At 34.7% G+C, this 23153-nt stretch overlaps 1 protein-coding gene across 4 annotated transcripts; it reads left to right on the forward strand.

The window, feature by feature from the left end:
- Positions 1-491: 491 nt before the first annotated feature.
- On the forward strand, positions 492-21385 carry LOC114367328 (PH-interacting protein-like). Of its 4 annotated transcripts, XM_028324489.1 has the most exons (26): positions 492-697; positions 832-854; positions 981-1075; positions 2696-3043; positions 3180-3334; positions 4086-4322; positions 5266-5375; positions 5477-5554; positions 5659-5765; positions 7827-7921; positions 8002-8117; positions 9552-9655; positions 9735-9812; positions 9954-10032; positions 10196-10364; positions 11804-11874; positions 14388-14468; positions 14551-14621; positions 15356-15452; positions 15534-15593; positions 16939-16993; positions 17122-17522; positions 17610-19595; positions 19731-20303; positions 20389-20447; positions 20925-21385. In XM_028324489.1, the coding sequence occupies exons 3-26, from the start codon at positions 1029-1031 to the stop codon at positions 21118-21120; spliced, it is 5373 nt and encodes a 1790-aa protein (XP_028180290.1). In that variant the 5' UTR covers positions 492-697; positions 832-854; positions 981-1028; the 3' UTR covers positions 21121-21385. The 4 variants fall into 4 exon arrangements, with proteins under 4 accessions (XP_028180290.1, XP_028180289.1, XP_028180291.1 ...); XM_028324488.1 differs by lacking the exon at positions 832-854; XM_028324490.1 differs by lacking the exon at positions 832-854 and having other exon boundaries at positions 3180-3256.
- The last annotated feature ends 1768 nt before the right edge of the window (positions 21386-23153 follow it).

Consider the following 23153-nt stretch of genomic DNA (forward strand, 5'->3'; position numbering starts at 1 on the left):
TCTCATGAAAAGAGAAAAAAGGTTAAAAAAATAGGTTTAATTATTTATTTACTCTTTATAAATTTTTTTAATTTTTTTAAGTTTAAGTTTATCATTGTTAGTTTATATAATTAATAGAATTTTTTAATCTCTAAAATTTATATTTTAATTTTTTAAAGGTTTTTATTATTAATTTTTTTTAACTCCGTCAATTAAAAAAATTTAAAATAACTTTTTAAAAATTATTTATTAACTATATCAACTAAAAGAGATAAATTAGGAAATTATAAAAACTAAATAAGTAATTAAAAAAAATTTAAAATTTTCAATACCATGAATCGAGAGGCATCACCCAAAGAAACAAGGACGCCGTTTTAAAGTACGAGTTGTTCCAAAATACATACACACTCTGGTGTGTACCGCAAAAAAAAAAAAATTATTTTTATTGAAATCCCTTTGAAACGCATCGTTTCGTACCGAAAGGCATAAAACGCATCGTTACGCCCAATCCCTTTCCTTCTTTCAATTTGTTCTCCTCTCTGTGCCTCTTCCACATTACATAGACACTGAAGAAACTTTACGCATAGCACAGCAGAGAGAGCTCCCTCGCCGAATCTAAATTCGCATTGTGGCGCGTGGTTCACACTCGACGCGTTCTGCGGAATTTCGTATCTCCAAGGGCACCGTTACTCCTTTTCGAATTTCACTCCTAGAAGAGGTACAGGAACCAAGCGCAACCCTGTGTTTATTTAAATCCTTATGCGTACTCAATCTCATGGATGAAACATTTTTGAATTTGAATTGTTTATTTTGTTTTACAATTTGGAATGTTTTTGGTTTTTGATTTTTCAGGGATTGGTGGTGTTGTTTTCTGCGTGCGTGTGTTGGATTTTGTTTGATTTGTTTTCTCTGTGGATGTTTTTACTGCGGGTTGTGGTTGGTTTGTGTGGTGGTGAAGCTTTGGCGTATTGAATTTAGGGTTTTTTTTTCCAATGGTGCAGAGGAATGCGTGATGGATTCTGTGGAGAGTCAGGGTTTCAGAGGTGTGGATGAGAGTTTTGGAGAGTGCTTCTCCGGTTGAATCTCTCACTCATCTGTAAGTTTTTTGTTTTTGAATTTTAATTACTCTGCTTTTTGGATTTTCATTTTGGTGGACGGTGTCTGGAATTTGAGTTTGTTCATGGGATGATTGTTTTGAAAATCTGAGTGTGGGTTGAATGTTTGTTTTTCATTTTATTAGTGCATCTTATGTGTCATGCTGCAGGTATTTCGTTATCCTTTGCTTTTGTTTGAACAGTGTTGTAGTGTGAACGCAGGGAGGATGGACATTTTGGTGCTTAATTGTTGTGTGTGTGTGCTGATCCTTTCTCATGTTCTATGTTTAAATCTTGGTGTGTGAATACTGAATAGGTTTTCTTTTGAGAAATGTTCTGGATTTTATGGGAGACCTTGCAGTTGGGTGATGTTTTCCTGTTTGTAACTTAAATATTTGAGGGACTAGTAGCTTTAGGTCATGTATTAGCAGAACAGTTGAGGATTTTCTGTTATGTGACTGGAGCAATTGCCATTTGTCACATATAATGTAGGCATGCTGGAAGAGGGATGACAAGGGCAATCCAGTGCATGAGGCACTTGCCTAGTGGGGTTTGGGGAGGGTGGATGTATGCAACCTTAATATATGAACGTGAGTGGGAAAAGAGGGATGTAGAGTGGAAAATGGCTGGAAGGTTCAGAGTACTTCATTGGAAGTTTAATATGAATGTGCTTGCTGGTTCATCTCTTTGAAAGTAAATAGAGATTACAGAATCTGGATATCTTCTTCGTACTGTGATTGAGTTACTTATGACTTCAGAGAGAAGTTCACCTGCAATTTCATTGGAAGTGCTGACTTTCAAAGGTGGTTGATTTCTGGATTATATTTTTCCATAGCTAAATCACATACTGTGAAGGATGTTTGGACAATTTTAGGTGGTGCATTTTAGCTGAGAAATGAAATTATGAGAAAGGACAGGGAAAGCAGGGGGGGGGGGGGATATATTGTTTGGTTTTTTGATGCATGCTTGTCTCATTATTATGCACCACCAAAAATTCAAACTCAAATGGGGAAATTTCTTTAGACAAATACTGACATGAAATTCATCAAGTAAACAGAATCCCATTGTTACTCTTTTCTAAACAGGAACCCATCCTCTGAATCCCATTGTTATCTGTCTGGGGGCTGAGGATAAGCTTCATCATTTTCATTTAAAACGTTTTTGTTTTCTAATATTATTACTATATTGTTGGGGAGCCTTCGTGCAATGGTAAGGTTTTTTCCTTTTGAGTTGGAGTTCATGGGTTCAAATCTTACTGCTTGTAATTTCTATTTAGTCATGTCTTTTGCTCAATTGCTTAATTTTGAGATAAAATTAAAATTTGAGTAGTTGTTTGGGATGAAGGTGTGATAGGATGGAAGGGTGGTAATTATCATTGTTTTTCTCGGGACAGTGGAATCATGGGAACAAGCAGGCAAAAGAAAGTGTTACTTTTTTGTTTTATCTTGTATTCTTTCTTGATAAATGAATTCAAAATTAGAGTCTTGGCCATTTTCTGTTTGTTATCATCTATTTAATGATTTCCTTAGTTATTGTCTTCTAATTTTATTATTTCTATTTTTCTTAACTATAGGGACAATTTTTAAGATTAGTGCTATATTTGTTCCTTTGATGCTTTACAGGAGTATGGCTTTGCAGAAGTATGCTCCTTCTGGCAATGCACCTTCTGTTAATATAAAACATTTGAGCTTTTCCAGTAAGGTGCCCAAGAAAGCTGAGCTCGATGAGGCAAATCCGAATCATAACATGGATGTGGATATTGACCTTAGGGAAATTTATTTTCTTATTATGCACTTTCTTTCTGCTGGGCCATGTCATAAAACTTATATACAGTTTTGGAATGAGCTTCTTGAGCATCAACTTTTGCCTAGAAGGTATCATGCTTGGTATTCAAGGACCGGAGCATGTAGTGGAGACAAAGATGATGATGGTCTATCATTCCCTTTAAATTACAATATGTTAGTAGAGAGGTATATTTATGTATCGCATCTCCTTTATGATTTTTCATTGATTTATTATTAATTATTATACAGGTATACTCCTTTATTTATGCACCCATTCTCCTTTATAATAGTTTCGTTGATGTTGTAATGAATTATTATACAGGTATTCCCATATTGAAAAGGATCACTTGGTAAAGCTTTTGAAGCAATTGTTATTAAATACAGCCTCCCCATCACTGGGTATGAATCTTGGAAATGCTCCAAATGCAGCTGATGTACCTACTCTTCTAGGAAGTGGTTCATTTTCACTTCTGAGCTGTATGTGTTCTTTATTTGTACTTTAATTATAATCGATTTTTATCACTTTGGATTGCAGTGATAATTCTCATACTGAATTATGAATTTACTGATTGTTAATTATGGAACAAATTAAAATTGCTTTCTGTTGAGTAATTTGTTTGGTGTTTTGTGAAAATTGGGTTTGTGCCAAGGATCTCCAGAAGATACTGCCTGCTAATTTTAGAGATTTTGGCGCCAAAAGATGCTAAAAGGCTTTAGGGTTGTTCTTGATTTGCAGTTGTTTGGTGTATATGGTTGGAAATAAATGTTAGAAGTTTTATTGGTTAAGTATTGCCTCTTGAGTGTATTTGTGATTGTTTGAGTAGTTCACTTAGCTTCTTTGTGGTGTTCTGCTATCGGTCTTTTTATGGAGGGGTGTCTTTGGTAGATCTCTAGAGTGATTGGCTTTGGCTGCTAGCCTGCTGCATTACATGTGGTGTTATTTTTCTTTTTAGCTTCTTGTGTTCTGCTATTGATCTTTATATGGGGATGTCTTTGGTAGAAATCTCTAGAGAGATTGGCTTTGGCTTCTGCATTACATGTGCCATGTTCTTTTTCCCCTCCCCTTTCATTCTTGGTTTAGTTTCTGAGGATTTCTCATCTTTTTCATTTGTGTCTCCTTTCTTGATAAATTCTTTATAAAAAACAGTTGCCCGTATTAACTATGCCTTCAATTGAATTAGCTTTGCCTTTCTCTATCTGTAATTATTATATTGCTTCTCTACTACAGATGATAGGGACAAAATGAAAGAAGTCAAACGGCCACCTCCTCATATGCGCTGGCCTCATATGAAAGCCAATCAGGTTCATGGGCTTAGTTTGAGGGAAATTGGGGGTGGTTTCCCAAGACACCATCGTGCACCATCTATACGTGCTGCATGCTATGCCCTTGCAAAACCTTCTACCATGGTGCAAAAGATGCAAAACATCAAGAGGTTAAGAGGACACCGCAATGCTGTCTATTGTGGTAGGTTATTCCACATAGTACTAATTACTTAAGCATATATATATTTAGAGCTATTTGTGTAACTTAGTAGTACACTTGTGAAGTGGGAATTGTTATTTTTTTTTTTTCTCTTTAATGGTCATAGTTGACACATTACTGGAATGGCCTTATTACTTAATATTAATATTGGCATCAATTTTATTAAAAATAAGATGATTGATGGAATTGTGTAATCCCCATATCAGCTGAGTGGGAGGTATGGGACACTAATTTAAAGTAGAGGTCCTTCCCTCCTAAAATCGTGGTTAATCCTATACATCAAGATTAACCAAAGCTCCATTATCCACCTGTTGGAAGTAAAGAAACTTCATGATGGGAAAAAAAAAAAGTGGAAAACAAAATAATTCTCATAAAAGCAATAAAGTTGATTTAAATTCTCTGCAGTATTGTAGGGTCCTATCAAGGTTTGCGAGAATATTTAGAAGAAAGATTTTGTATACTGAATTAAGTGAATGATCAGCTATTATAGCTAAACAGATGAAGCACCTGAAGATTAACCACCTGTAACTAACTGAGAGTTAGTTACAGAGTACAGTACAGCTGCCAGGAAACTAACTACTGAAAGCAACAGCTGTCTACAGTAATTCAGAAGTTATACACAACGGATCACAGAGTAAAACTATACTCTTATAGGTCCCATAGGTGAGAGTAACAAAATCAGGTTGGCTTACCAAAACACTTAAAATGAACAATAAACTGCTCTAAAATAACAGACAGATGATTCCTTTTTTTCCTCCCAAATTTTCGGTATATTTTTATGAACTCAATTACTGTACCTTTCCAAGATTGGATAAATTCATGCTGCCCTATCTTACTATGGGTATTCCATTGAATTCTTCTTTGTTTTTGGAGGCATGCTGCTTCTTGTCATGCAGCTGAGTTTAGCTTAACATGTATTCTACAGCTATATTTGATCGGTCAGGAAGATATGTGGTTACCGGTTCAGATGACCGACTTGTAAAAATTTGGTCAATGGAAACTGCATATTGTTTGGCCAGTTGCCGTGGACATGATGTGAGTCTGTTCTTGTAAATACATATTCTTCAGTTTGTATAGATTTACATTGCCTTAATATTTGTTGGCCATTAGATTGAATTACATCCTATATTTAATAGGGTGACATCACTGACTTGGCTGTGAGTTCAAACAATGCTTTAGTTGCATCCTCATCAAATGACTGTGTCATTCGAGTTGTAAGCTTTCATTTGACTAAGCAAGTTCCTTGTTTCTGTTTTTGTTTATCCCTTTTCCCCAGGCTTTTTTGGATACATTATGTTTGACTATTTGATTTTCATAGTGGCGCTTGCCAGATGGCTTGCCAATATCAGTTTTGCGGGGCCATACTGGAGCTGTTACAGCCATAGCATTTAGTCCCAGACTGAATGCTTTATACCAGCTTTTATCGTAAGTCTTCTGTTCAATAGAAAAGAAAAGGAGTCAATAATATAATCTTATTCCCAGCAATGTGGATGCATATGCATGTCATGTAAGCAAATGCAATAGTTTCATTATTATATTTACAAATATGTTTAGTAATATTGAAGGTGCCAATTCAGTCTTGGTATATTATATTCTAAATATATGTAGTTTGTTGAAATCATAGTAGTCAATTGCACGTGATTGCGGGGTGGCAAAGTAGAGTGGCCCCTTGCCACTCCTAAGGCACTCGTTGCGTAGTGCTTGGCCATTGCAGTGCCATTTGTGGGACAAATTGCAGAAAATCAGGGAGATTTGTGGGCTTCACAGCCAGCTGCTCCTTCGTTTGTGCTGTTGCCAAACAAGCCTTTGCGACCTTTAGAGTTGCTGGGCAAGGCTCTGTGACATTCGCCATCCCCGGAAAATTGCCTGCAACCTTCCATCTTCCATCCCCTTCTCTTTTATAGAGGTGGTGCTAGCAACTGATGAGTAGGGTCCTAGTTAGGGTTTCAGTTTTAATTCTCTTGTCTGTTTTGATTTGTTGGGCCTCAATTTGAGTCCAATAGTTGTTTATTTTAAAGTAAAACATAACATGTAATAAAAAATATAAAGAATAATAATATGTTTTTTTGGTAAGCCTAAAGAATAATAATACTAAAAAATAGAAAAGAACTATTTAAAGCATTGCATATAATAATATAATAAATAAATAAAATAATAATAATAATAAAAACTAAATAAAGCATAATGTATGATATAATAAATTAAATAATAATAGTAATAAAAATTAAATAAAGCATAATATATAATATGCTTTTAGTCCCTCTAAAATTAACGAGTTTTGATTTTAGTCCTTATAAATTTTTTTCTTTGATTTTCATCCCTTAAAGAGTTGAAATCTTGTTGTTGGACCCTACTATTATGAGACACTTGCTAACAGCTTATGTGTTTAGCAAAAGGTCAAATGACCATCCCAGGTAACACTCGCTAGTCCCTAGTGTCTGTGGTACAATGTTAGCATGTGATACCTCTAAAATTTTTTCTAGATCCCTAAAATAATGTTATTTATTTACCTTAAAATGAATTTTACGGTCCAAAAATAGTGATTTTAGATTTTGGAGGGATGAAAATCAAACAAAAATATTTTACAGAGACTAAAACCAAAATTCACTCATTTTATACAAACTAAAAATGATATTTTTAAATTTTAGATGGATGAAAAACAAAGAATTTTTTATAAGGAGCAAAATGAAAACGCTCATTTAATAGGGAGTATGGACTAAAAACATATTTGAGCCTATATAATATAATAAATTAAATAGTAATAGTAATAAAAAATTTCTAAATATAATATAATAATAGGAAATGTTTGTAATAAATAACAAGAATATGAAATATAAAATATTATTAAACAATTGCATGCATTGTTATATAATATAAACTATATACATTAAAATTTTCCAAAATTCTTACACGCAAAAAACCAAAATATCGGTCATCTCACTGCCACTATCCTCCTACTATAGTGTTTTCAGGAGTTGGGCACTCTGTGCCACTATCAGCTGTTGACTGCTATGGTTGAAATAACATGCAAGCTTTCTCATAGCAGTAGACAGGAAAATATATGAATTATATATCATCCTGCTATTATTGCATACAGTGAAGTTTGTGACTGTCTCTTTCTATTTGTTTCTATCAAATTCTTGATAAAATCTCTCTTATTTTTCCTTTATTTTAGGTCTTAATAATTGTTTACGAAATATTAAGGAGCTACATTTAGTATAAATTCACCTGTTACTTCGATTAGTTTTTGAGAGATCATCCATGTGAGTTGGGTTGATCCATCAATTGATTTGATTTCTTTTTGTGATGCCTTGAATTGATGCTATGTTGCGTGATTATGACATGAAAATTTCCCTTTCAGCTTCAGGCAACATGGTTTTTTGTGCATTTAATCTTCTGGCATGATTTATGTGGATGATCCTCACCCTTAGGTTTTTCTGATTTTCTGTTATAAATTAACTTGGTGATGTTTTGTTTGCTTTGCAGTTCCTCTGATGATGGAACTTGTAGGATATGGGATGCAAGGTATACCCAGTCAAGTCCAAGATTATATGTTCCAAGGCCTTCTGATTCTGTAATTGGTTAGTAGATTCTTTTGTGAAATATGATTGACTGATTTATTGGTGAAAAGAACTAATTTGGAATACCTTATTGGCTTTAGGGAAGAGCAGTGGCCCATCTTCAAGTACTGTACCACAGAGCCGTCAGATTTTTTGCTGTGCGTTTAATGCTAATGGAACTGTCTTTGTAACTGGTAGCTCTGACAATCTTGCTAGGGTATGTGTTTTTGTGTGTGTTTCTAAGCACTTATCTCAGTATCTGTAGTTAGCAGACATGCATAAATAACTTTGTAATATTCGCACTCAAGGTAAAATGTGGGTTCTATTTGCTTTATTTTTAGTTTTTACAGTTTTGTCCTTTCTGGTGCGAGATTGTGAATTGTGACGGTTTGAGGAAAAAATAACCTCTACCTCATAAAGTAGATGGTTGCTTTTCTATAAATAGAAATCTCTTTTTTCATCCCTGTTCAAGCTTTCTATAGGAAATCACTATCCATGTCCAATGAACATCACCACCAGTTCATTACTGCTAGTTGATCCCTGGTCCCACTTTATCAATTATATTGTGATGAGGGGGGACATATCAGAGGAGACCGAGGGTGGAGCTTTTCAGGAATTATGAAAACTTGATTCCAAATAAAATTTCAGCGTTTGCATGGAGGCTCCTCAAGGATAGACTACCGACTAGAGTAAATTTGAGAAGACGACAGGTTGAGGTAGAGGATAGCACATGCCCTTTGTGTAGAAATATGGAGGAGAGCGCAGGTCACTTGTTTTTTCAGTGTAGTAGAATTCTTCCTGTATGGTGGGAAGCGCTGTCTTGGACGAATACTGTGGGTGCTTTCCCGCTAAATCCAAAGCAGCATTTCCTCTATCATATAGGTGGAATGAAGGGCGGAGCGAGGGCTAACAGGTGGAAGTGGTGGTGGCTTGCACTCACATGGACAATTTGGAAGCACAGAAATAATGTCATCTTTTCAAACGTTACCTTTGACGCCAACAAAATGTTGGACGGTGCACTTTTCTTACTTTGGACGTGGCTTAGGAAGTTGGAGAAGGGTTTCAGCACTCATTACAATCATTGGTCCAGCAATCTTAGTATAGGCTTCAGTCAGTAGTTGTGGACTTAATGTTAATTTAATGTTACACCTTACTGTCAGCTTTCTAGCTAGACAATGCTTCCCAGCTTGACCAATTCATGGTTTGCGTGGAACCATTTGTGTGGCTACTAACTTTAATATGTATATCTTGGTACCTCTGGTACTCAAGTAATATAATCATTATTGTTTGCCGATAAAAAAAAATCAATTACTTGTTAATGCCTGTCTGTTAGTTATAACCTTCAAGGCTTTAACCATTTTCTGACCACATAGACATGGTCACTGGCCATTTTCATTAGGCTGTCAAATGCTAGCAAATACATCCAGTTGGCTATTAGGTACTTTTTTTGGACCCTGACATTTACTCTGAAGAGTTTGTCAGGTGTTTGTTCCTTTTTGGTATATAAGATTATCCATCTGTAATCAGACATATTGGTAACATCTAAAAATGCATCTTTGGTAAATGTAAAATGATGAAAACCATACATGCCCTAAATTTGTTCAAAAAGATTTTCAGCTCCACAATTTTTTAAACATAAAAAGTTTTGCAGGTGTGGAATGCTTGTAAGCTTAGTATGGATGACACTGACCAACCAATTCATGAGATAGATGTGCTATCTGGGCATGAAAATGATGTGAATTATGTGCAATTCAGGTTAGTGTGTTTCAGTATGCTGTGATCATTGATAGATGAAAATTTTGCATGCTGATCTCTGTCACTCCTTATTTTGCAGTGGATGCGCAGTAGCATCCCGGTTTTCCACAGCAGAAACTCTGAAGGAGGAAAATATTCCCAAATTTAAAAATTCCTGGTGTGTTTGGGAATTAGAAGTAGCTTCTTAAATGATCTTACTCCTGGCTCTCTCCTTTGCTTCTCATAACAAGAAGTCATATTCCCAATTCTGGGGGCTTTTACTATGATCTAATATCTAAATGGCCATATTTTATTCCAGGTTGAATCATGACAACATAGTTACCTGCTCTCGTGATGGGAGTGCTATTATATGGATTCCTAAATCACGCAGGTCACATGTAAGTCTTCAGGGAATTTAATTTCCTTCTACAAATGTTATCTCTCTCATTAACAAAAAGTGAGAGTTGTTGGCCAACTTTGTTTTTCAAATTGCCAAAGTTAATGGTTATTGGATAATGACTGGTACTTTATATTTCAATTTGTTAAATTTATTTTATTTAGGGAAAAAGTGGTCGCTGGACACGAGCGTATCATCTGAGAGTTCCACCTCCACCTATGCCACCTCAACCTCAAAGAGGTGGTCCTCGTCAGAGAATTCTACCAACTCCACGCGGTGTAAATATGATTGTTTGGAGCCTTGACAACCGCTTTGTCCTTGCTGCTATTATGGGTAAGTTAGTTTTGTTTCCCTTTCCCTTTGTTGGAAATTGTTTCTATTCCAATAGGATTAATGTCTAGGATAGCTAAAAAGGCATATTCATGTATGGTGGCTTATCATTATCTGACGGAGTTACATTTTCTAATTCTTGCTCTTAAATGTAATTCAATCTGAATGATTATAAATAGAGATGTTTTTGAGTGCTTCTTCACTCAAGCATTTTCACCAAAATCTTGTATTCAGCTTGGTATCAAAGCGGGTTCAGTCCCACTCTTCCTATCTCCTCTTCTGATCAAGTTTCTGGCACTGTCTAATGCCATCTGTAATTGTCTGCCACTGCACTATTTACCACACACTGTTCATCTGCTGCGCTATACATCCACTTTGCACCTGCACACTACAATGTTGTTGTGCATCTGCGATTACTGGTCATTCACGACTCATTGCTAGTTGTTGACTTGTTGTCTTGCTACCCTGTTTCCATTTTTTCTTGTTTATTTCTTTTCTGTTTTCTTTCTTCTGTTTCCTTGTAACCATTTTGATTTTTTATTTTTATATATGAGTTACTGTGGGTGATATTATTTATGCATATTAGTAATTGTTCAATTAAAGTGGAGCAAAAAACCTTACTTAAGTTGGCACTAGTGATTTTAAAACATGCTCCATTGTATTTAGTTATCCATCTTTTTTTTTGGTGTGTTTGGCAATTTAGCACAAATTTATGTAGATTTTTTTTCTTCTCAAAGAACAATAATTATGCATCAGTAGACTTAGTTTTACAAAAGCATGTTTAGAGTTAATCTTCAGAATAATATTTGAGGGCTTCTGTCACCTTGAGGAATGAATGCATCATCTTAGTATCATAGAGATCAAACAAGGCAAGTGTAAGTCTAGATTCTCATCTATACCTTTTAGATATTCTTTCTAAGGCAATCAGCAATTTGGACCGTTTCAATTAGTCAATTCAAGATTATTTTTTATATGCCTTTATGATTGAAATTTGATAACAATATCTGAAAACACTTCATGATTACATGGGGCACACTTGGTTTGAAAAAATATTTTCTGTTTTATTTTGTATTTTCATTAAAAAAATTGGCCAAGTATCACATTTTTTTCAAGTTATTTTCTCTTTTTAAATATTTGATTTGAACAGGAAATGGTGGAAAAATCATTTTGGTGTTTTCATCCTTTTATGTACAAATATTTGAAAACATGAAAGAAAATGTCAACAATGAGGCTCTTTTGTACTTACTAATTAGTAATAGAGACAGGTGATAAAAACATAAAACATTTTCTTTACCTAGACCCATAATTATTCATGCATTGCACTAGTTATCATGCCAATCTTGTGCACATATAAAGATAATGCCACAGCCATTTGTAATCTTATTTCATGGTTTTGAAGGTAATAGACTATTATTTTGTCTGATTGCAAGATATTCTTGCAGACTGCAGAATTTGTGTGTGGAATGCATCTGATGGAAGCTTAGTACACTCATTGACTGGGCATACTGAATCTGTAAGTGTTTAATTTATTGGTTTGGTTTATCTTCCTACTTTGGTACCATTTTTACTGTCTTGTGTAAACATAATACATTAATACTGATTGTATGGCTTTTTATGGTGCTATTTCAATAGCATGACATCTGATGCTGAGTGTTGTGTTTCTCAGTTTTTGTTTCAAGCATTGCTTAGGATTTTCATTTTAATTTGATTAATGTTTAAAAAAAGTGGTCTTTTTATCTATGATTTTACTTCTATAAGTCTGTTCAGATGCAAACAGAAACTTCTTTTGCATTGTGAAGATGTTTGGCACCTTTGGAAAAGACTTATTGGCATAATTTATGAACTTTATGTTTATTTGGCCTCTTCATACCAAGATTTTTTTTATTAACAATGAATGTTTAAAAAGAAGAGAAAGGTACAGAAAAGGATATGAAATGCTTAAGGTCATTCTGATGGCTTCTTTCCCAATGACGATCACACAATTGGTGATTTCTCTTCTCATCAACAGCCATTCAACCTTCTTTCCTCCTGATGAATCATAATAGTGGTGTTTTTTCTTCCATTGGCAATCAATTTGATGGAAATCTATGTTGGCAATTGTTAAAGAGAAGAGAATTTTAGGAAAGTGCTTCTGTTAGGAAGCACCCAGCAACTTCACTATATAAATAATTCAGAGAGAGTACATTTAAGAGCAATAATCATAAAATGTAACTTCTTAGAATAATGATAAGCCACTAAGACTATTCAGCTTTGCTAGACTTAAATTTCCTTAAAACCATAATAATATTTTCCAACTGAAATTATTGGAAACTGATCCATGGGAATTGATGCATTTAAAAGCTTAGGTTCATTCATTTTTCACATTCATTCATGTTGCCTTATCCCATGGGCCGCTTATATTTATGCTTCTTGTAGATCTATTATGTAATTAATTCAGAAATGTGTATATGTATTTGCAAACAGCTGAGTGCTTTAACAACTCAAGCATTTCACAAGTTTCAGTCCCAATATTTAACTGCAATTATTCACACTAGCCTCATTCGATTTCCGAGGTTATTAGGTTTTTTTCTGTTTGTAAAGAGAGAAAATGAAATCCGTAATTGTATTTTGTCTCATTGATCTTTAATGATTTATTTAAACTTATATGATTGTACACAAGGTTGTTGGACAAGCTGAAACCTATCTGGTGGTTATGTCAATGCAGCTGTCATAAGTAACTAACTATAACAGAAACCCAACTAACTTGGACACTCTAGAATAGAAAGAGTTACCTGAGTATGCTATATACTTTATCATTTCTTAAGTCTTGCTGTTTGAAGCTTCCAAATTCTTATCATGGAATAGTTAGTTCTTGCTCTGTATATTTGCATGCCAGGAAATTTCCACTTAGCTTTATTCTAGTGAAGTCTCTTTGGTCATGTAATATTCTTAAGTTGATGATCATTCTTTCTGTATTTTTAAGCTATCTTTCTAGCAGTTCATCCCTCCACCATCTCCAGCATCCTTGATTGTTTTTCAGCCTTGTTTTATGTTGTCTACTTTATTTTCTTTTTATTCTGTTTTAAGAATTCATCTTATAACATATAACAAGCTTAATGCTCAATAAGCTTTAACATGAGGGAAATGTTAGAATATGTAGAAAATATCTCATATATGTATGATTTCCTTCTGTCTAGTAATTTTTCTGAGAAACAAATTCCTAAGTAGAATGTTACATGATATAATGAAAAGTTGAGTTTAATTAGTCATGTAACTCAATTTATTAATGACTAAAATTGTTCTCTTCCAGTTTTTACATCTTATGAATATGTTGGTCCTGAACTATAGTCACTTGTAGTTTGGTTGTTGGGCTTTGGTCTTCTATCTCTGTAGAGAATTTCCTGTTATTTCTATAGAAGTGAATGAACGTGCCTTACTCCTTTGACAACCTTGTGAAGCATGTGTCTGCACTTCACCTATGTCAATATATTTTCTATTAAAATAAGTACGCACAGAAGAATTTGAGGCTGCTATGATATCTATCTGTCGCATTGTTGAACAGTGGAGAACACTTAACCTGAAAGTCTAAGCAATTAAGATTTAACATATCAACAATGGGCTTGAAATATTGTAGAGTATACTATTTGTTGGAGAAATTTCAGTTATAAGAGCAAGGACAGCATGGATCAAACATTTTAATCCATGGCTGACTAGTTTTTGATTTTGTAAAAACAAAGTTGTTGATGTTGAAGTTTATAATATTAAGAAAGAAAATTTTCGATAGGAAGTCACTTTTCCTTCAGGAGGAATTTGATCAATGTGAGATTTTATAACCATCAAGTTACATTGTCAGCCTTTGGTTAGCTTAGCCTCTGCATGCATGATCACTTTTCTGTTGCTTAGTTTGCTGCTTCTCTCTCTGATGTATGCTAAGTTTTTTTCTTGATACTAAGTCAATTACTGAAGGGAAAATTTTTAAATTTTGGATGCATAATACTTTTTGTTGGGTCTATTTGGCTTAACTTGATTTGTTTCTTTGCATTTTAGACATATGTTCTGGATGTTCATCCTTTCAATCCCCGGATAGCTATGAGTGCTGGATATGATGGAAGAACTATCGTGTGGGATGTGAGTCACCAGTTACTTTTTTCTCACTTCTCTGTAGGCTTTCCTTTACATTTTAAATAACTTTAATATGGTCTGACTTTAGATATGGGAAGGCATGCCTATCCGGACATATGAGATATCACGTTTCAAGTTGGTGGATGGAAAGTTTTCTTCGTAAGTACACAATGAGTAAACTAGCTTAGAACTTTATTTTGCATCAAGTGTTTTTGGGTATGTCCCACCCCCCACAAAGATATTCTCATATCATAATCATTTGCAGTTGTTATTTTCAGATACTCGTGACAGAATTGTGAACTCTATAATTTTTTGCAACAAATTTTTATTATGTGACTTTCAAAATCAGTTCTAGTCCCTCATTACATTAAATTTAAATTACTTTAGAGATGATATATCAGTTAAGTGTTTTGCTGAGGATGTAGCTTTTGGGTGATCTTTTTAGGATCCTCCTATCAATACACATTCATTATTTGGTTAAATTAAAAATTTGGTCCCTATACATGATATCATTTTTTTAGAATCACTTTGTGACTTGCATAAAGTTGATTTGTTGAATTTCCAATGCCTTTGCAACTTAAATCAGTGCCATTCTGAAATTGAATCCATTGCCGTACTCAATGAGGATTGCAATTTGTATTTGTAATATGATTCACTCTGTGGCAGGAAAGCTGTTTTCTAGTATATTTAAATAGCATTGACTGGTGAAGACATCATGATTTGTTGGACGAAATCTTCTTGTTTTCTGATTTGTAAAAACACATGGGGTGTAGCCATGTTATGTGGACCTTTTTATAGCCTTGTTTTATTGGTCTGCTGTGTTTCATATATCCATTGTATACTACCTATATCAGTTCACTTTGTGTTTTGTTAAAATTTATTTAACGTCATAGGGATGGGACATCAATTATACTTTCGGATGATGTTGGTCAACTATATATATTAAGCACAGGCCAAGGCGAGTCCCAGAAAGATGCCAAATATGATCAGGTACATACATTATCATCCTATTATGATTTTCTCTTTCCTTTGCTACTGTTTTGCACTAATGTTGTCTGTTAATATTTGCAGTTTTTTCTTGGTGATTATCGACCTCTGATTCAAGACACTCATGGTAACGTACTAGACCAGGTTAGTTGATCACTTGCTTGCTACTCTTTTCATTTAAGAAACTGTTCAAACCTAGGATGTACTGATACAACATGGGTTACAGTTATGATGACATTGACACAGAAATATGGCAAATTTGAAAATTTATAGGACACCATAGCTATGGCCATATATAAAACTAATTTAAAATTAACATAAAATAAAAACATTAAATCATGAGAATTCATGTATAAAAAACAAGCACAAGTCGTTATAAACATAAAACATAAAAAGCGATCTAATTAATTTGGTATTTTTTATCAGCATTGGTATGAAGTTTAAAAAATTATAAAAATGCAATAAAAATTATTTCAAGTGTGCATGCAATGACTAATATGGATATGAATTTGACCTGGTTCGGACACAGCTACTATTTGGAAGTGTTTGTACTTCTTAGGTTACAACATCTTTTTATCTTGGTTGTGTTCCTATGTATTGGTTTATCATTTGGGTTAGGTTGGGGTGGGGAGGGGGGCATTGTGACCTTTTACTATTAATGTTTCTCTATTTTCTTATCTCAAGTGAAAGATTATGTAGCCAAAATCCCAAATACTACTTTTTTACATTCAGAAGTCATTTTGGGCTAAACCAATTCTAAACATGGTTTCTTTTTAAAGCATTTAGAAAATCAGCTTCTTGATGCATGTAGTTATCTTTTATAAAAAAGAAAATACAAGGGAAGTTAATTTGGCCAAAACCAACTTTTTAATGCATTTAAAAAATATTGTAATGCAAAAAAAAAAAAAAAACAAGCAAAGAATTCTAGTCTATTTAAAGTAAGGGTTTCACTTTAGATGGAAAATTGGGAAGTTCTATATAGCCATTGATTAAAAAAGCATCGGTTGAAATTGTGATGAAATGCTTGTAATTGTATAAACTGTATAGTTTGAATTTGGATTTTCAACTTTTCAATTAATGGGTATGACTCCTCACTTCTCCCTCTAAAGTGATTCCCTCACTCCCTCACTGTCAGTTTAGAGGAGCGAAGTTCAAAAGGCTAAAAAGGGGTATTTGGGTACAAAATCTTTGACCTTGTATTAAGAAGGGGGGAAGGAATATTAAAATATAAAAACCTTTTTGTTAAACTGTTAAGTGTAGTGAAGTATTTAATTTTCACACTGGCACATTAATTGCATTTTGGGAAGGACCGTTCACTAGCTCTGCTTGTAATAAATTTTGTAGAAGCATATAAGTGATTTTGATGGGTGAATCCTGTTGTTTAAAATGGTTTTCTTTGATATTGTGAGTTTAGTTTTGAATACATGCTATCTCTACTATTGCATAGCATGTGTTTTCTAATCTTAAGTAATATTAAAATCTGTGCCAGGAAACTCAAATTGTTCCATATAGACGGAATCTGCAAGATTTGCTTTGTGATTCAGGTTATTTGTTTTCTTGGATATATTCTTTAGTCTTTACATATATCTATTTCTTTGCCGTATTTCTTTCACATTTCTTGATCCCTCATGTATTCTTATTAAATGTTGGTCATACGCTGCCAAACTTCCAGCAATGATACCATACCCAGAACCTTATCAGAGTGAATTTCAGCAAAGACGATTAGGAGCATTAGGCCTTGAGTGGCGCCCATCATCACTAAGGCTTGCTGTTGGTCCTGATTTCAGTCTGGACCCTGATTATCATATGCTTCCATTGGCAGACTTGGATTTGCTTACAGAACCACTGCCTGAGTTTATAGATGCTATGGAATGGGAACCTGAAGTTGAAGTGTTTAGTGATGATACAGATTCAGAATATAATGTCACAGAGGGTTTCTTTTCTAAGGGTGAGAAAGGAGGTTCAAGCTCCAATGCTTCTGGTGATTCAGGGTGCAGCACAGATAACAGTGAAGGGGAGGACACTTGCATGGATAGCATTCGTAGATCAAAGAGGAAAAAACAGAAGGCTGAGGTAAGTACAGATTGAAAATATAAAGTGAATATTGCTCCTTTTTGTAACAACTTTAAATCATTCCTGCTTTCTTTTTCCTCCCTACAGACTGAGGTTATGACTTCTTCTGGGAGACGTGTGAAACGGAGGAATTTGGATGAGCGTGATGGCAATACTTTCGGCAGTAGCCGAAGTAGGAAGGGAAAAAGTGTCCAAAAAACATCAAGAAGGAAATCTTCTAAATCAAAATCTTCCCGACCTCAAAGGGCTGCTGCACGCAATGCTCTGCATCTATTTTCCAAAATTACTGGTACACCAACAGATGGAGAAGAAGATAGTTTGGTTGGTGATTTTTCAGGTAGTGAATCAACATTGCAAGAGTCTAATATTGACAGTGATGAATCCGGTGGAACTTTACAGAATGAACAACTGAATTATTCTAAGGGAAAAGAAGTATCATATTATGAATCGGAGGACACCAAATCTCACGAGTTAACTGAAACTCATGTGAATTCGATGAACAAGAGGTTGGTTCTCAAGTTGCCAAATCGTGATATATCCAAGTCCACAAATGAGTTTGGCTACCAGGCTGAGTTGGTTGGCTCATCATCAAAAACTGCGCAAGAAGCTACCGATTTTAATGGGAACAGACCAAGTTCTAAGGATTCAGGGTATTGTTCTGGAAGTACAAGTTACCCTGCAGTTGAAAAAACAGATCAAGCAAAACTAGGCCAGGTGACAGACCATGTAGACTTGCTGGGGAAAATTAGATGGGGAATGGTTAGGGCTCGTTCATCTAAACCTTTGAGAGTGGGAGAAGCTATGCCATCAGACACAGATCCCTACTCTGGAAAATGTCCTAATCATCTCGATGAAAAAGAAAATGTTAGCAGTGGGCATGAGAAAGAGGACAAGAACTTTAGTGCACTAACCCCCGAGTTAACCCCTGAGTTAGAAATCCATAAGGATGACTATAGGGTAGATAGTTTGACAGAGATTAATGGTAAAAAAGAAAATGCTATCAGTGGGCACGAGAAAGAGGACAAGAACTTTAGTGCACTAACCCCTGAGTTAACCCCCGAGTTAGAAATCCAAAAGGATGACTATAAGGTAGATAGTTTGACAGAGATTAATGAAAATTGTGCTGGTACTACCTCACAGCCTTTTAATCTTACTGAAGATGGAGGAGAGATCACAGCTTCCAGCAATTGCAGGGACAAAAATGAATCACTAATTTCTGCTTATGTGATTCCTCAGGATATTGTAACTGCTTCCATTGGCTATAGTGAGGTTGACCAACTACCTGAACCAAATATTGGTTTTGCTTGTGTTTCAACAAAATTAAGGTCTAAAAGGGGTTCAAGGGATCCTGAAAGTCCATCCAAGCTTGAAACAAAATCTTCAGTGCTAAAGAATAGTGCATGTAGCACTAATGATAATAAAAATTTGAACAATGTGGTTGTGGATGACAGCAACAACACTAGAGTAGCGTCTAATCATGGAGAGAATGGATCTCAAGAAGTAGATCCTCAAATTAGACAAAATAGTACTTCACAGGATTTGCCAGAACCACATTCACACAGAGATAAAATGTATAAAGCTGTATATAGAAGATCAAGATCACATAGGGCTGTGACTAATTTAGCTGACAGTAGTGGCCAGGGAGAATCCAATTCAAATGGGAGAAACAGTAATTTCAATGCTGCAGCAAACTTCAGCAATGGCACATATGAAGCTATTCATACAAACGGATCCTTAGAGTTGGAGCCCACCTCTTCTGACCCAAATTATGAGCGGAATAATCTCAAAGTGCTGCAAGGACCGGGAAATTGTATTGTTAAAAGTCCACAGAATGTTTCCACAAGTGGAGGACAACTCACAGAAGAAGAAAGGTGTTCTAATTCAAAATTGACTGTTGGTTTGAGGTCCACTAGGAATCGGAGGTCTAGTTATAATATTCGTGAGACTAGTCCTGTAAATAAAAGGAAATCACTACAATCAGCTACCAGAGGATCATGGTTGTTGTTATCAACCCATGAGGAAGGATGCAGATATATTCCACAACAGGGGGATGAAGTTGTATATCTGAGACAGGTTAGTTATAAGAGCTTACACATTTTATCCGGTAGTATATTTTTTACCTTTTGCATCTGTGTGATCTTTTTTTTTTCTTTTTCTTTTTTTTTTAAATTTCAAATTTTGAATTGCCTATGAAAATCTGTTTTTCAGGGTCACCAGGAGTATATAAATTATTGCCGTAAAAGAGAGTCAGGGCCTTGGGTATCACTTAAGGGACATATAAGAGCTGTAGAATATTGTAGAGTTCAAAGTCTAGAGTATTCCCATCTTCCAGGGTCTGGTGATAGCTGCTGCAAAATGAACCTTCTGTTTGTAGATCCGAATTCAAGTGTTGTTGGAAAATCTTTTAAATTAACCCTACCTGAAGTAACCAGTTTCCCTGATTTTCTTGTTGAAAGAATTAGGTTTGACACTGCTATGCAAAGAAATTGGACTCGCAGGGATAAATGCAGGGTTTGGTGGAAGAATGAGGATAATTCCTCTGGTAATTGGTGGGATGGTCGAATTCTGTGCGTGAAAGCTAAGTCTTCTGAATTTCCAGACAGTCCATGGGAGAGTTGTACTGTTCGGTACAAGAGTGACCTCACTGAAACACATTTGCATAGTCCTTGGGAGCTTTTTGATGCTGATACTGAATGGGAACAGCCTCACATTGATGATGACATGAGAAATAAACTGCAATCCGCTCTCACCAAATTACAGCAGTCAGGCAACACAGTCCAGGTATTTGTCCAAAAATTCCATATGATAGAATTGAGTTTGTGTGCAGGTAAATGAAAATATTCACTTCTTTGTTATTAATATCCAGGATCGTTGTGGAGTGCATGAATTGAAGAAAATTTCAAACAAGTCCAAATTTATAAACAGGTATTCCATCTATGCCTTTTTTATGCGAAACTATGAAATCTATGAATAACAGTGCATTGGTTGTAAGGAGGGAAGAGGATGAGACTTGGGAGGAATTTAAATAGACTAGAGTCTAGAGGTCAAGGAAGGAAGGTTCCCTTGTTATGTTTGGTTCGAGAGAAAGGGAAGGAGCGGGAGGAGGAAATTTGGAATTATGGATAATAAATGGTTAAACCTCATAAGCAATAATGGAGATGCAATTTAGTTAGACACAATTAAAAATTTTAAAACATTCTTCTTCCCCGACTAATCCTCCCATTTTTTGGAGGGGAGACAAAAATAGGAGGGAGGGATTTGAGTTCTGTCGTTTTCCCTCTCCTCTGGTCCAAATTTTTTAATCAAAGGAAAATTTTAAAAATATATAAAATCGCCCCCTCTCCCCTTTGTTCTATTTTCCTCCAACAAAACATATAGTAAACATTTCTGCTAAATTTGCAGGTTTCCTGTTCCTATATCCATTGAATTGATACAGTCAAGGTTGGAGAACAATTACTACCGTAGTTTGGAGGCGCTGAAGCATGATGTGACCATTCTACTGTCCAATGCCACCACTTTTCTCGAAAAGGATGCAGTGCTGTCAGCAAAAATCAAACGCCTATCAGAATGGTTCACACGGACACTATCATCTTTATAGTTCTTGGCTTTCTGGAGTCACAGGCCAGCATTAAGGCAGAAGCAGCCCAGCTGGTTATTTCCCCCCATACATTGTGTAGATAGATTTTTTTAATTGTACCTTGGATTAGTTTTCTCTTGCTCGCTGAATTAGCTTCTGAGGATAGAGATAGGAATATCGAGATTAAGTAGCATTTTGCTGTGGAAAATTTCTGCGGCTACATTCATTGTTTGTACAAAGACACCACATTGATAGCAAATGCATAATTCGCATTCATAATTTCTGCTCCTTGTCTTCTGGTATGGTTACCAACCCGATGCTTTACAATTTTGATAATTGGGGTTTCTATAATGAAACAATTTGAATGGCATACAATTGAAGTATCAAAAGATAACGATGGATTTTAGGGTTAAATAACTTTTTGGTCAATTAAAATATGTTAAAATATTAGGTTTATATAACTTGTCCTTATAATATTAGTTTGATTTCGTTTTCTTTTTTTCCCATTTAATCTCTCTCTTTTTTTTTTCATTTCATTATAGTCTTCAACTGTACTATTTTAATTTGAAGATTTTTATTTTAGTTTGTTATTTAAAAAATACATGTTTTCAACCACTGTTAGCTATGTCATTCCTTTAACAAGAATTTTGACGCCAGGGATTAAATGATGTATATAATAGCAATCAAAAGAAATAAATTTAAGAGGATCAAAACAAAAATAACGATATATAGGAATTAAAAATTATTCAAGTTTTATTCAGGTTTGTAATGTGTTTTGGAAGGTGGTATATATTGTGTTAAGGGTTCTTATGTGTAGAGAGCTACATATTTATATTAAAAAATGATGTAATTATATATCGTTTAAAATTTTAGAAGCATTGTTTTGACTTGTGAGGAACATTGCAAGTAACTCAGATATGAACTGTTAAATTGCAAGTAGAATGTATCTTAAATTATAGTTTACTTTTACTATGACTGACCACCCATTTATTTTATGATTTGAGTTTTGCAACAATTACATATTATTAACCTACTATAGCTACCGTTACTTTAAGTATTAGTTTATTCAGAAAAAAAAAACTTCAAGTTAAGAATGAAAAAAAAAAAAAACCTGTAAGTTTTAGTTCCTACATCTTTGTTAGCGGCGTTGATGTATGAACAATGAAAGCAAGTTCATCTGCTATGACTCGGATTGAATGCAAATAGTCACTAACATTGGAGGTGTCTTTTGAAATAGTTGTAAGGCATTTCTTGGGAGACATTACACAAGTTTGAGATCAATTCGCATAATGTTTGTTGAGCCTCGTCCATGCAACAACAGGACTATATGATGCAAGAAGTGTCAGGAAAACATAATGATCCTGCAGCTTCCAGTTAGCATGAGTAGGATTGAAAGTGGCAACATCTCCGGTACACCAGTGGTTGGAGAGGGACAGGGAGTATCATTGGTGACATAGCCATACAGATCATGAGCCTTGAGAAGGTGAGTAATTTGAGTATGCCAAGTATAATGGTTATTGGAATTTAGTTTAATAGGCAGAGGCATTTATGATTTCTACCAGGGACGACATGGTAAGAGAAGTCATTGATGGGTTGAGACTTGAGAAAAGTTATTAAGCGTAGGGCTAATCTGATAACAAACCCTAAGTTATCTATTAAATTATATGTAACTTAATTAAATTTGAATTTAAATGATAACAAATTAAAAGATAAACTTAAATGATCATGTCAATAGGCCAATGATAACATATAAAAATGAAAATGAGTGACTAAAAATTAATTATTTGGTGCATAAACATGATGCTAATTAGAAAATTGTTCTTGTGTTAAAAATATTCTTATACTACCTTTTTTAATACAAAATGATCTGTCATTAGATTCTTCTTTAAACATTGTAATTTTAAAATTCTCATCGACATTATTATTGTCTGACCTAGAGTCATGCATTTTCTTTTCATAATGATTGAAATTAGTCTTCGGTGTATCGAAAAAAGCTGAGTGTTAATATATCTCGAGAGGAAAATACAAAGAGAAGAAGCCTCCCAGCAATGGTT

This window comes from Glycine soja, chromosome 9 (genome assembly GCF_004193775.1).
Source record: "Glycine soja cultivar W05 chromosome 9, ASM419377v2, whole genome shotgun sequence".
NCBI classification, from domain to species: Eukaryota; Viridiplantae; Streptophyta; class Magnoliopsida; order Fabales; family Fabaceae; genus Glycine; species Glycine soja.

Excerpts from the sequence above, each read along its gene's own strand:
- LOC114367328 (XM_028324489.1), top strand. The coding sequence starts at position 1,029 with ATGAGAGTTTTGGAGAGTGCTTCTCCGGTTGAATCTCTCACTCATCT. Across the intron at positions 9,656-9,734 it reads GTGAATTATGTGCAATTCAG|TGGATGCGCAGTAGCATCCC; the intron begins GTTAGTGTGTTT and ends CTTATTTTGCAG. Across the intron at positions 17,523-17,609 it reads GGAAAAAACAGAAGGCTGAG|ACTGAGGTTATGACTTCTTC; the intron begins GTAAGTACAGAT and ends TCCTCCCTACAG.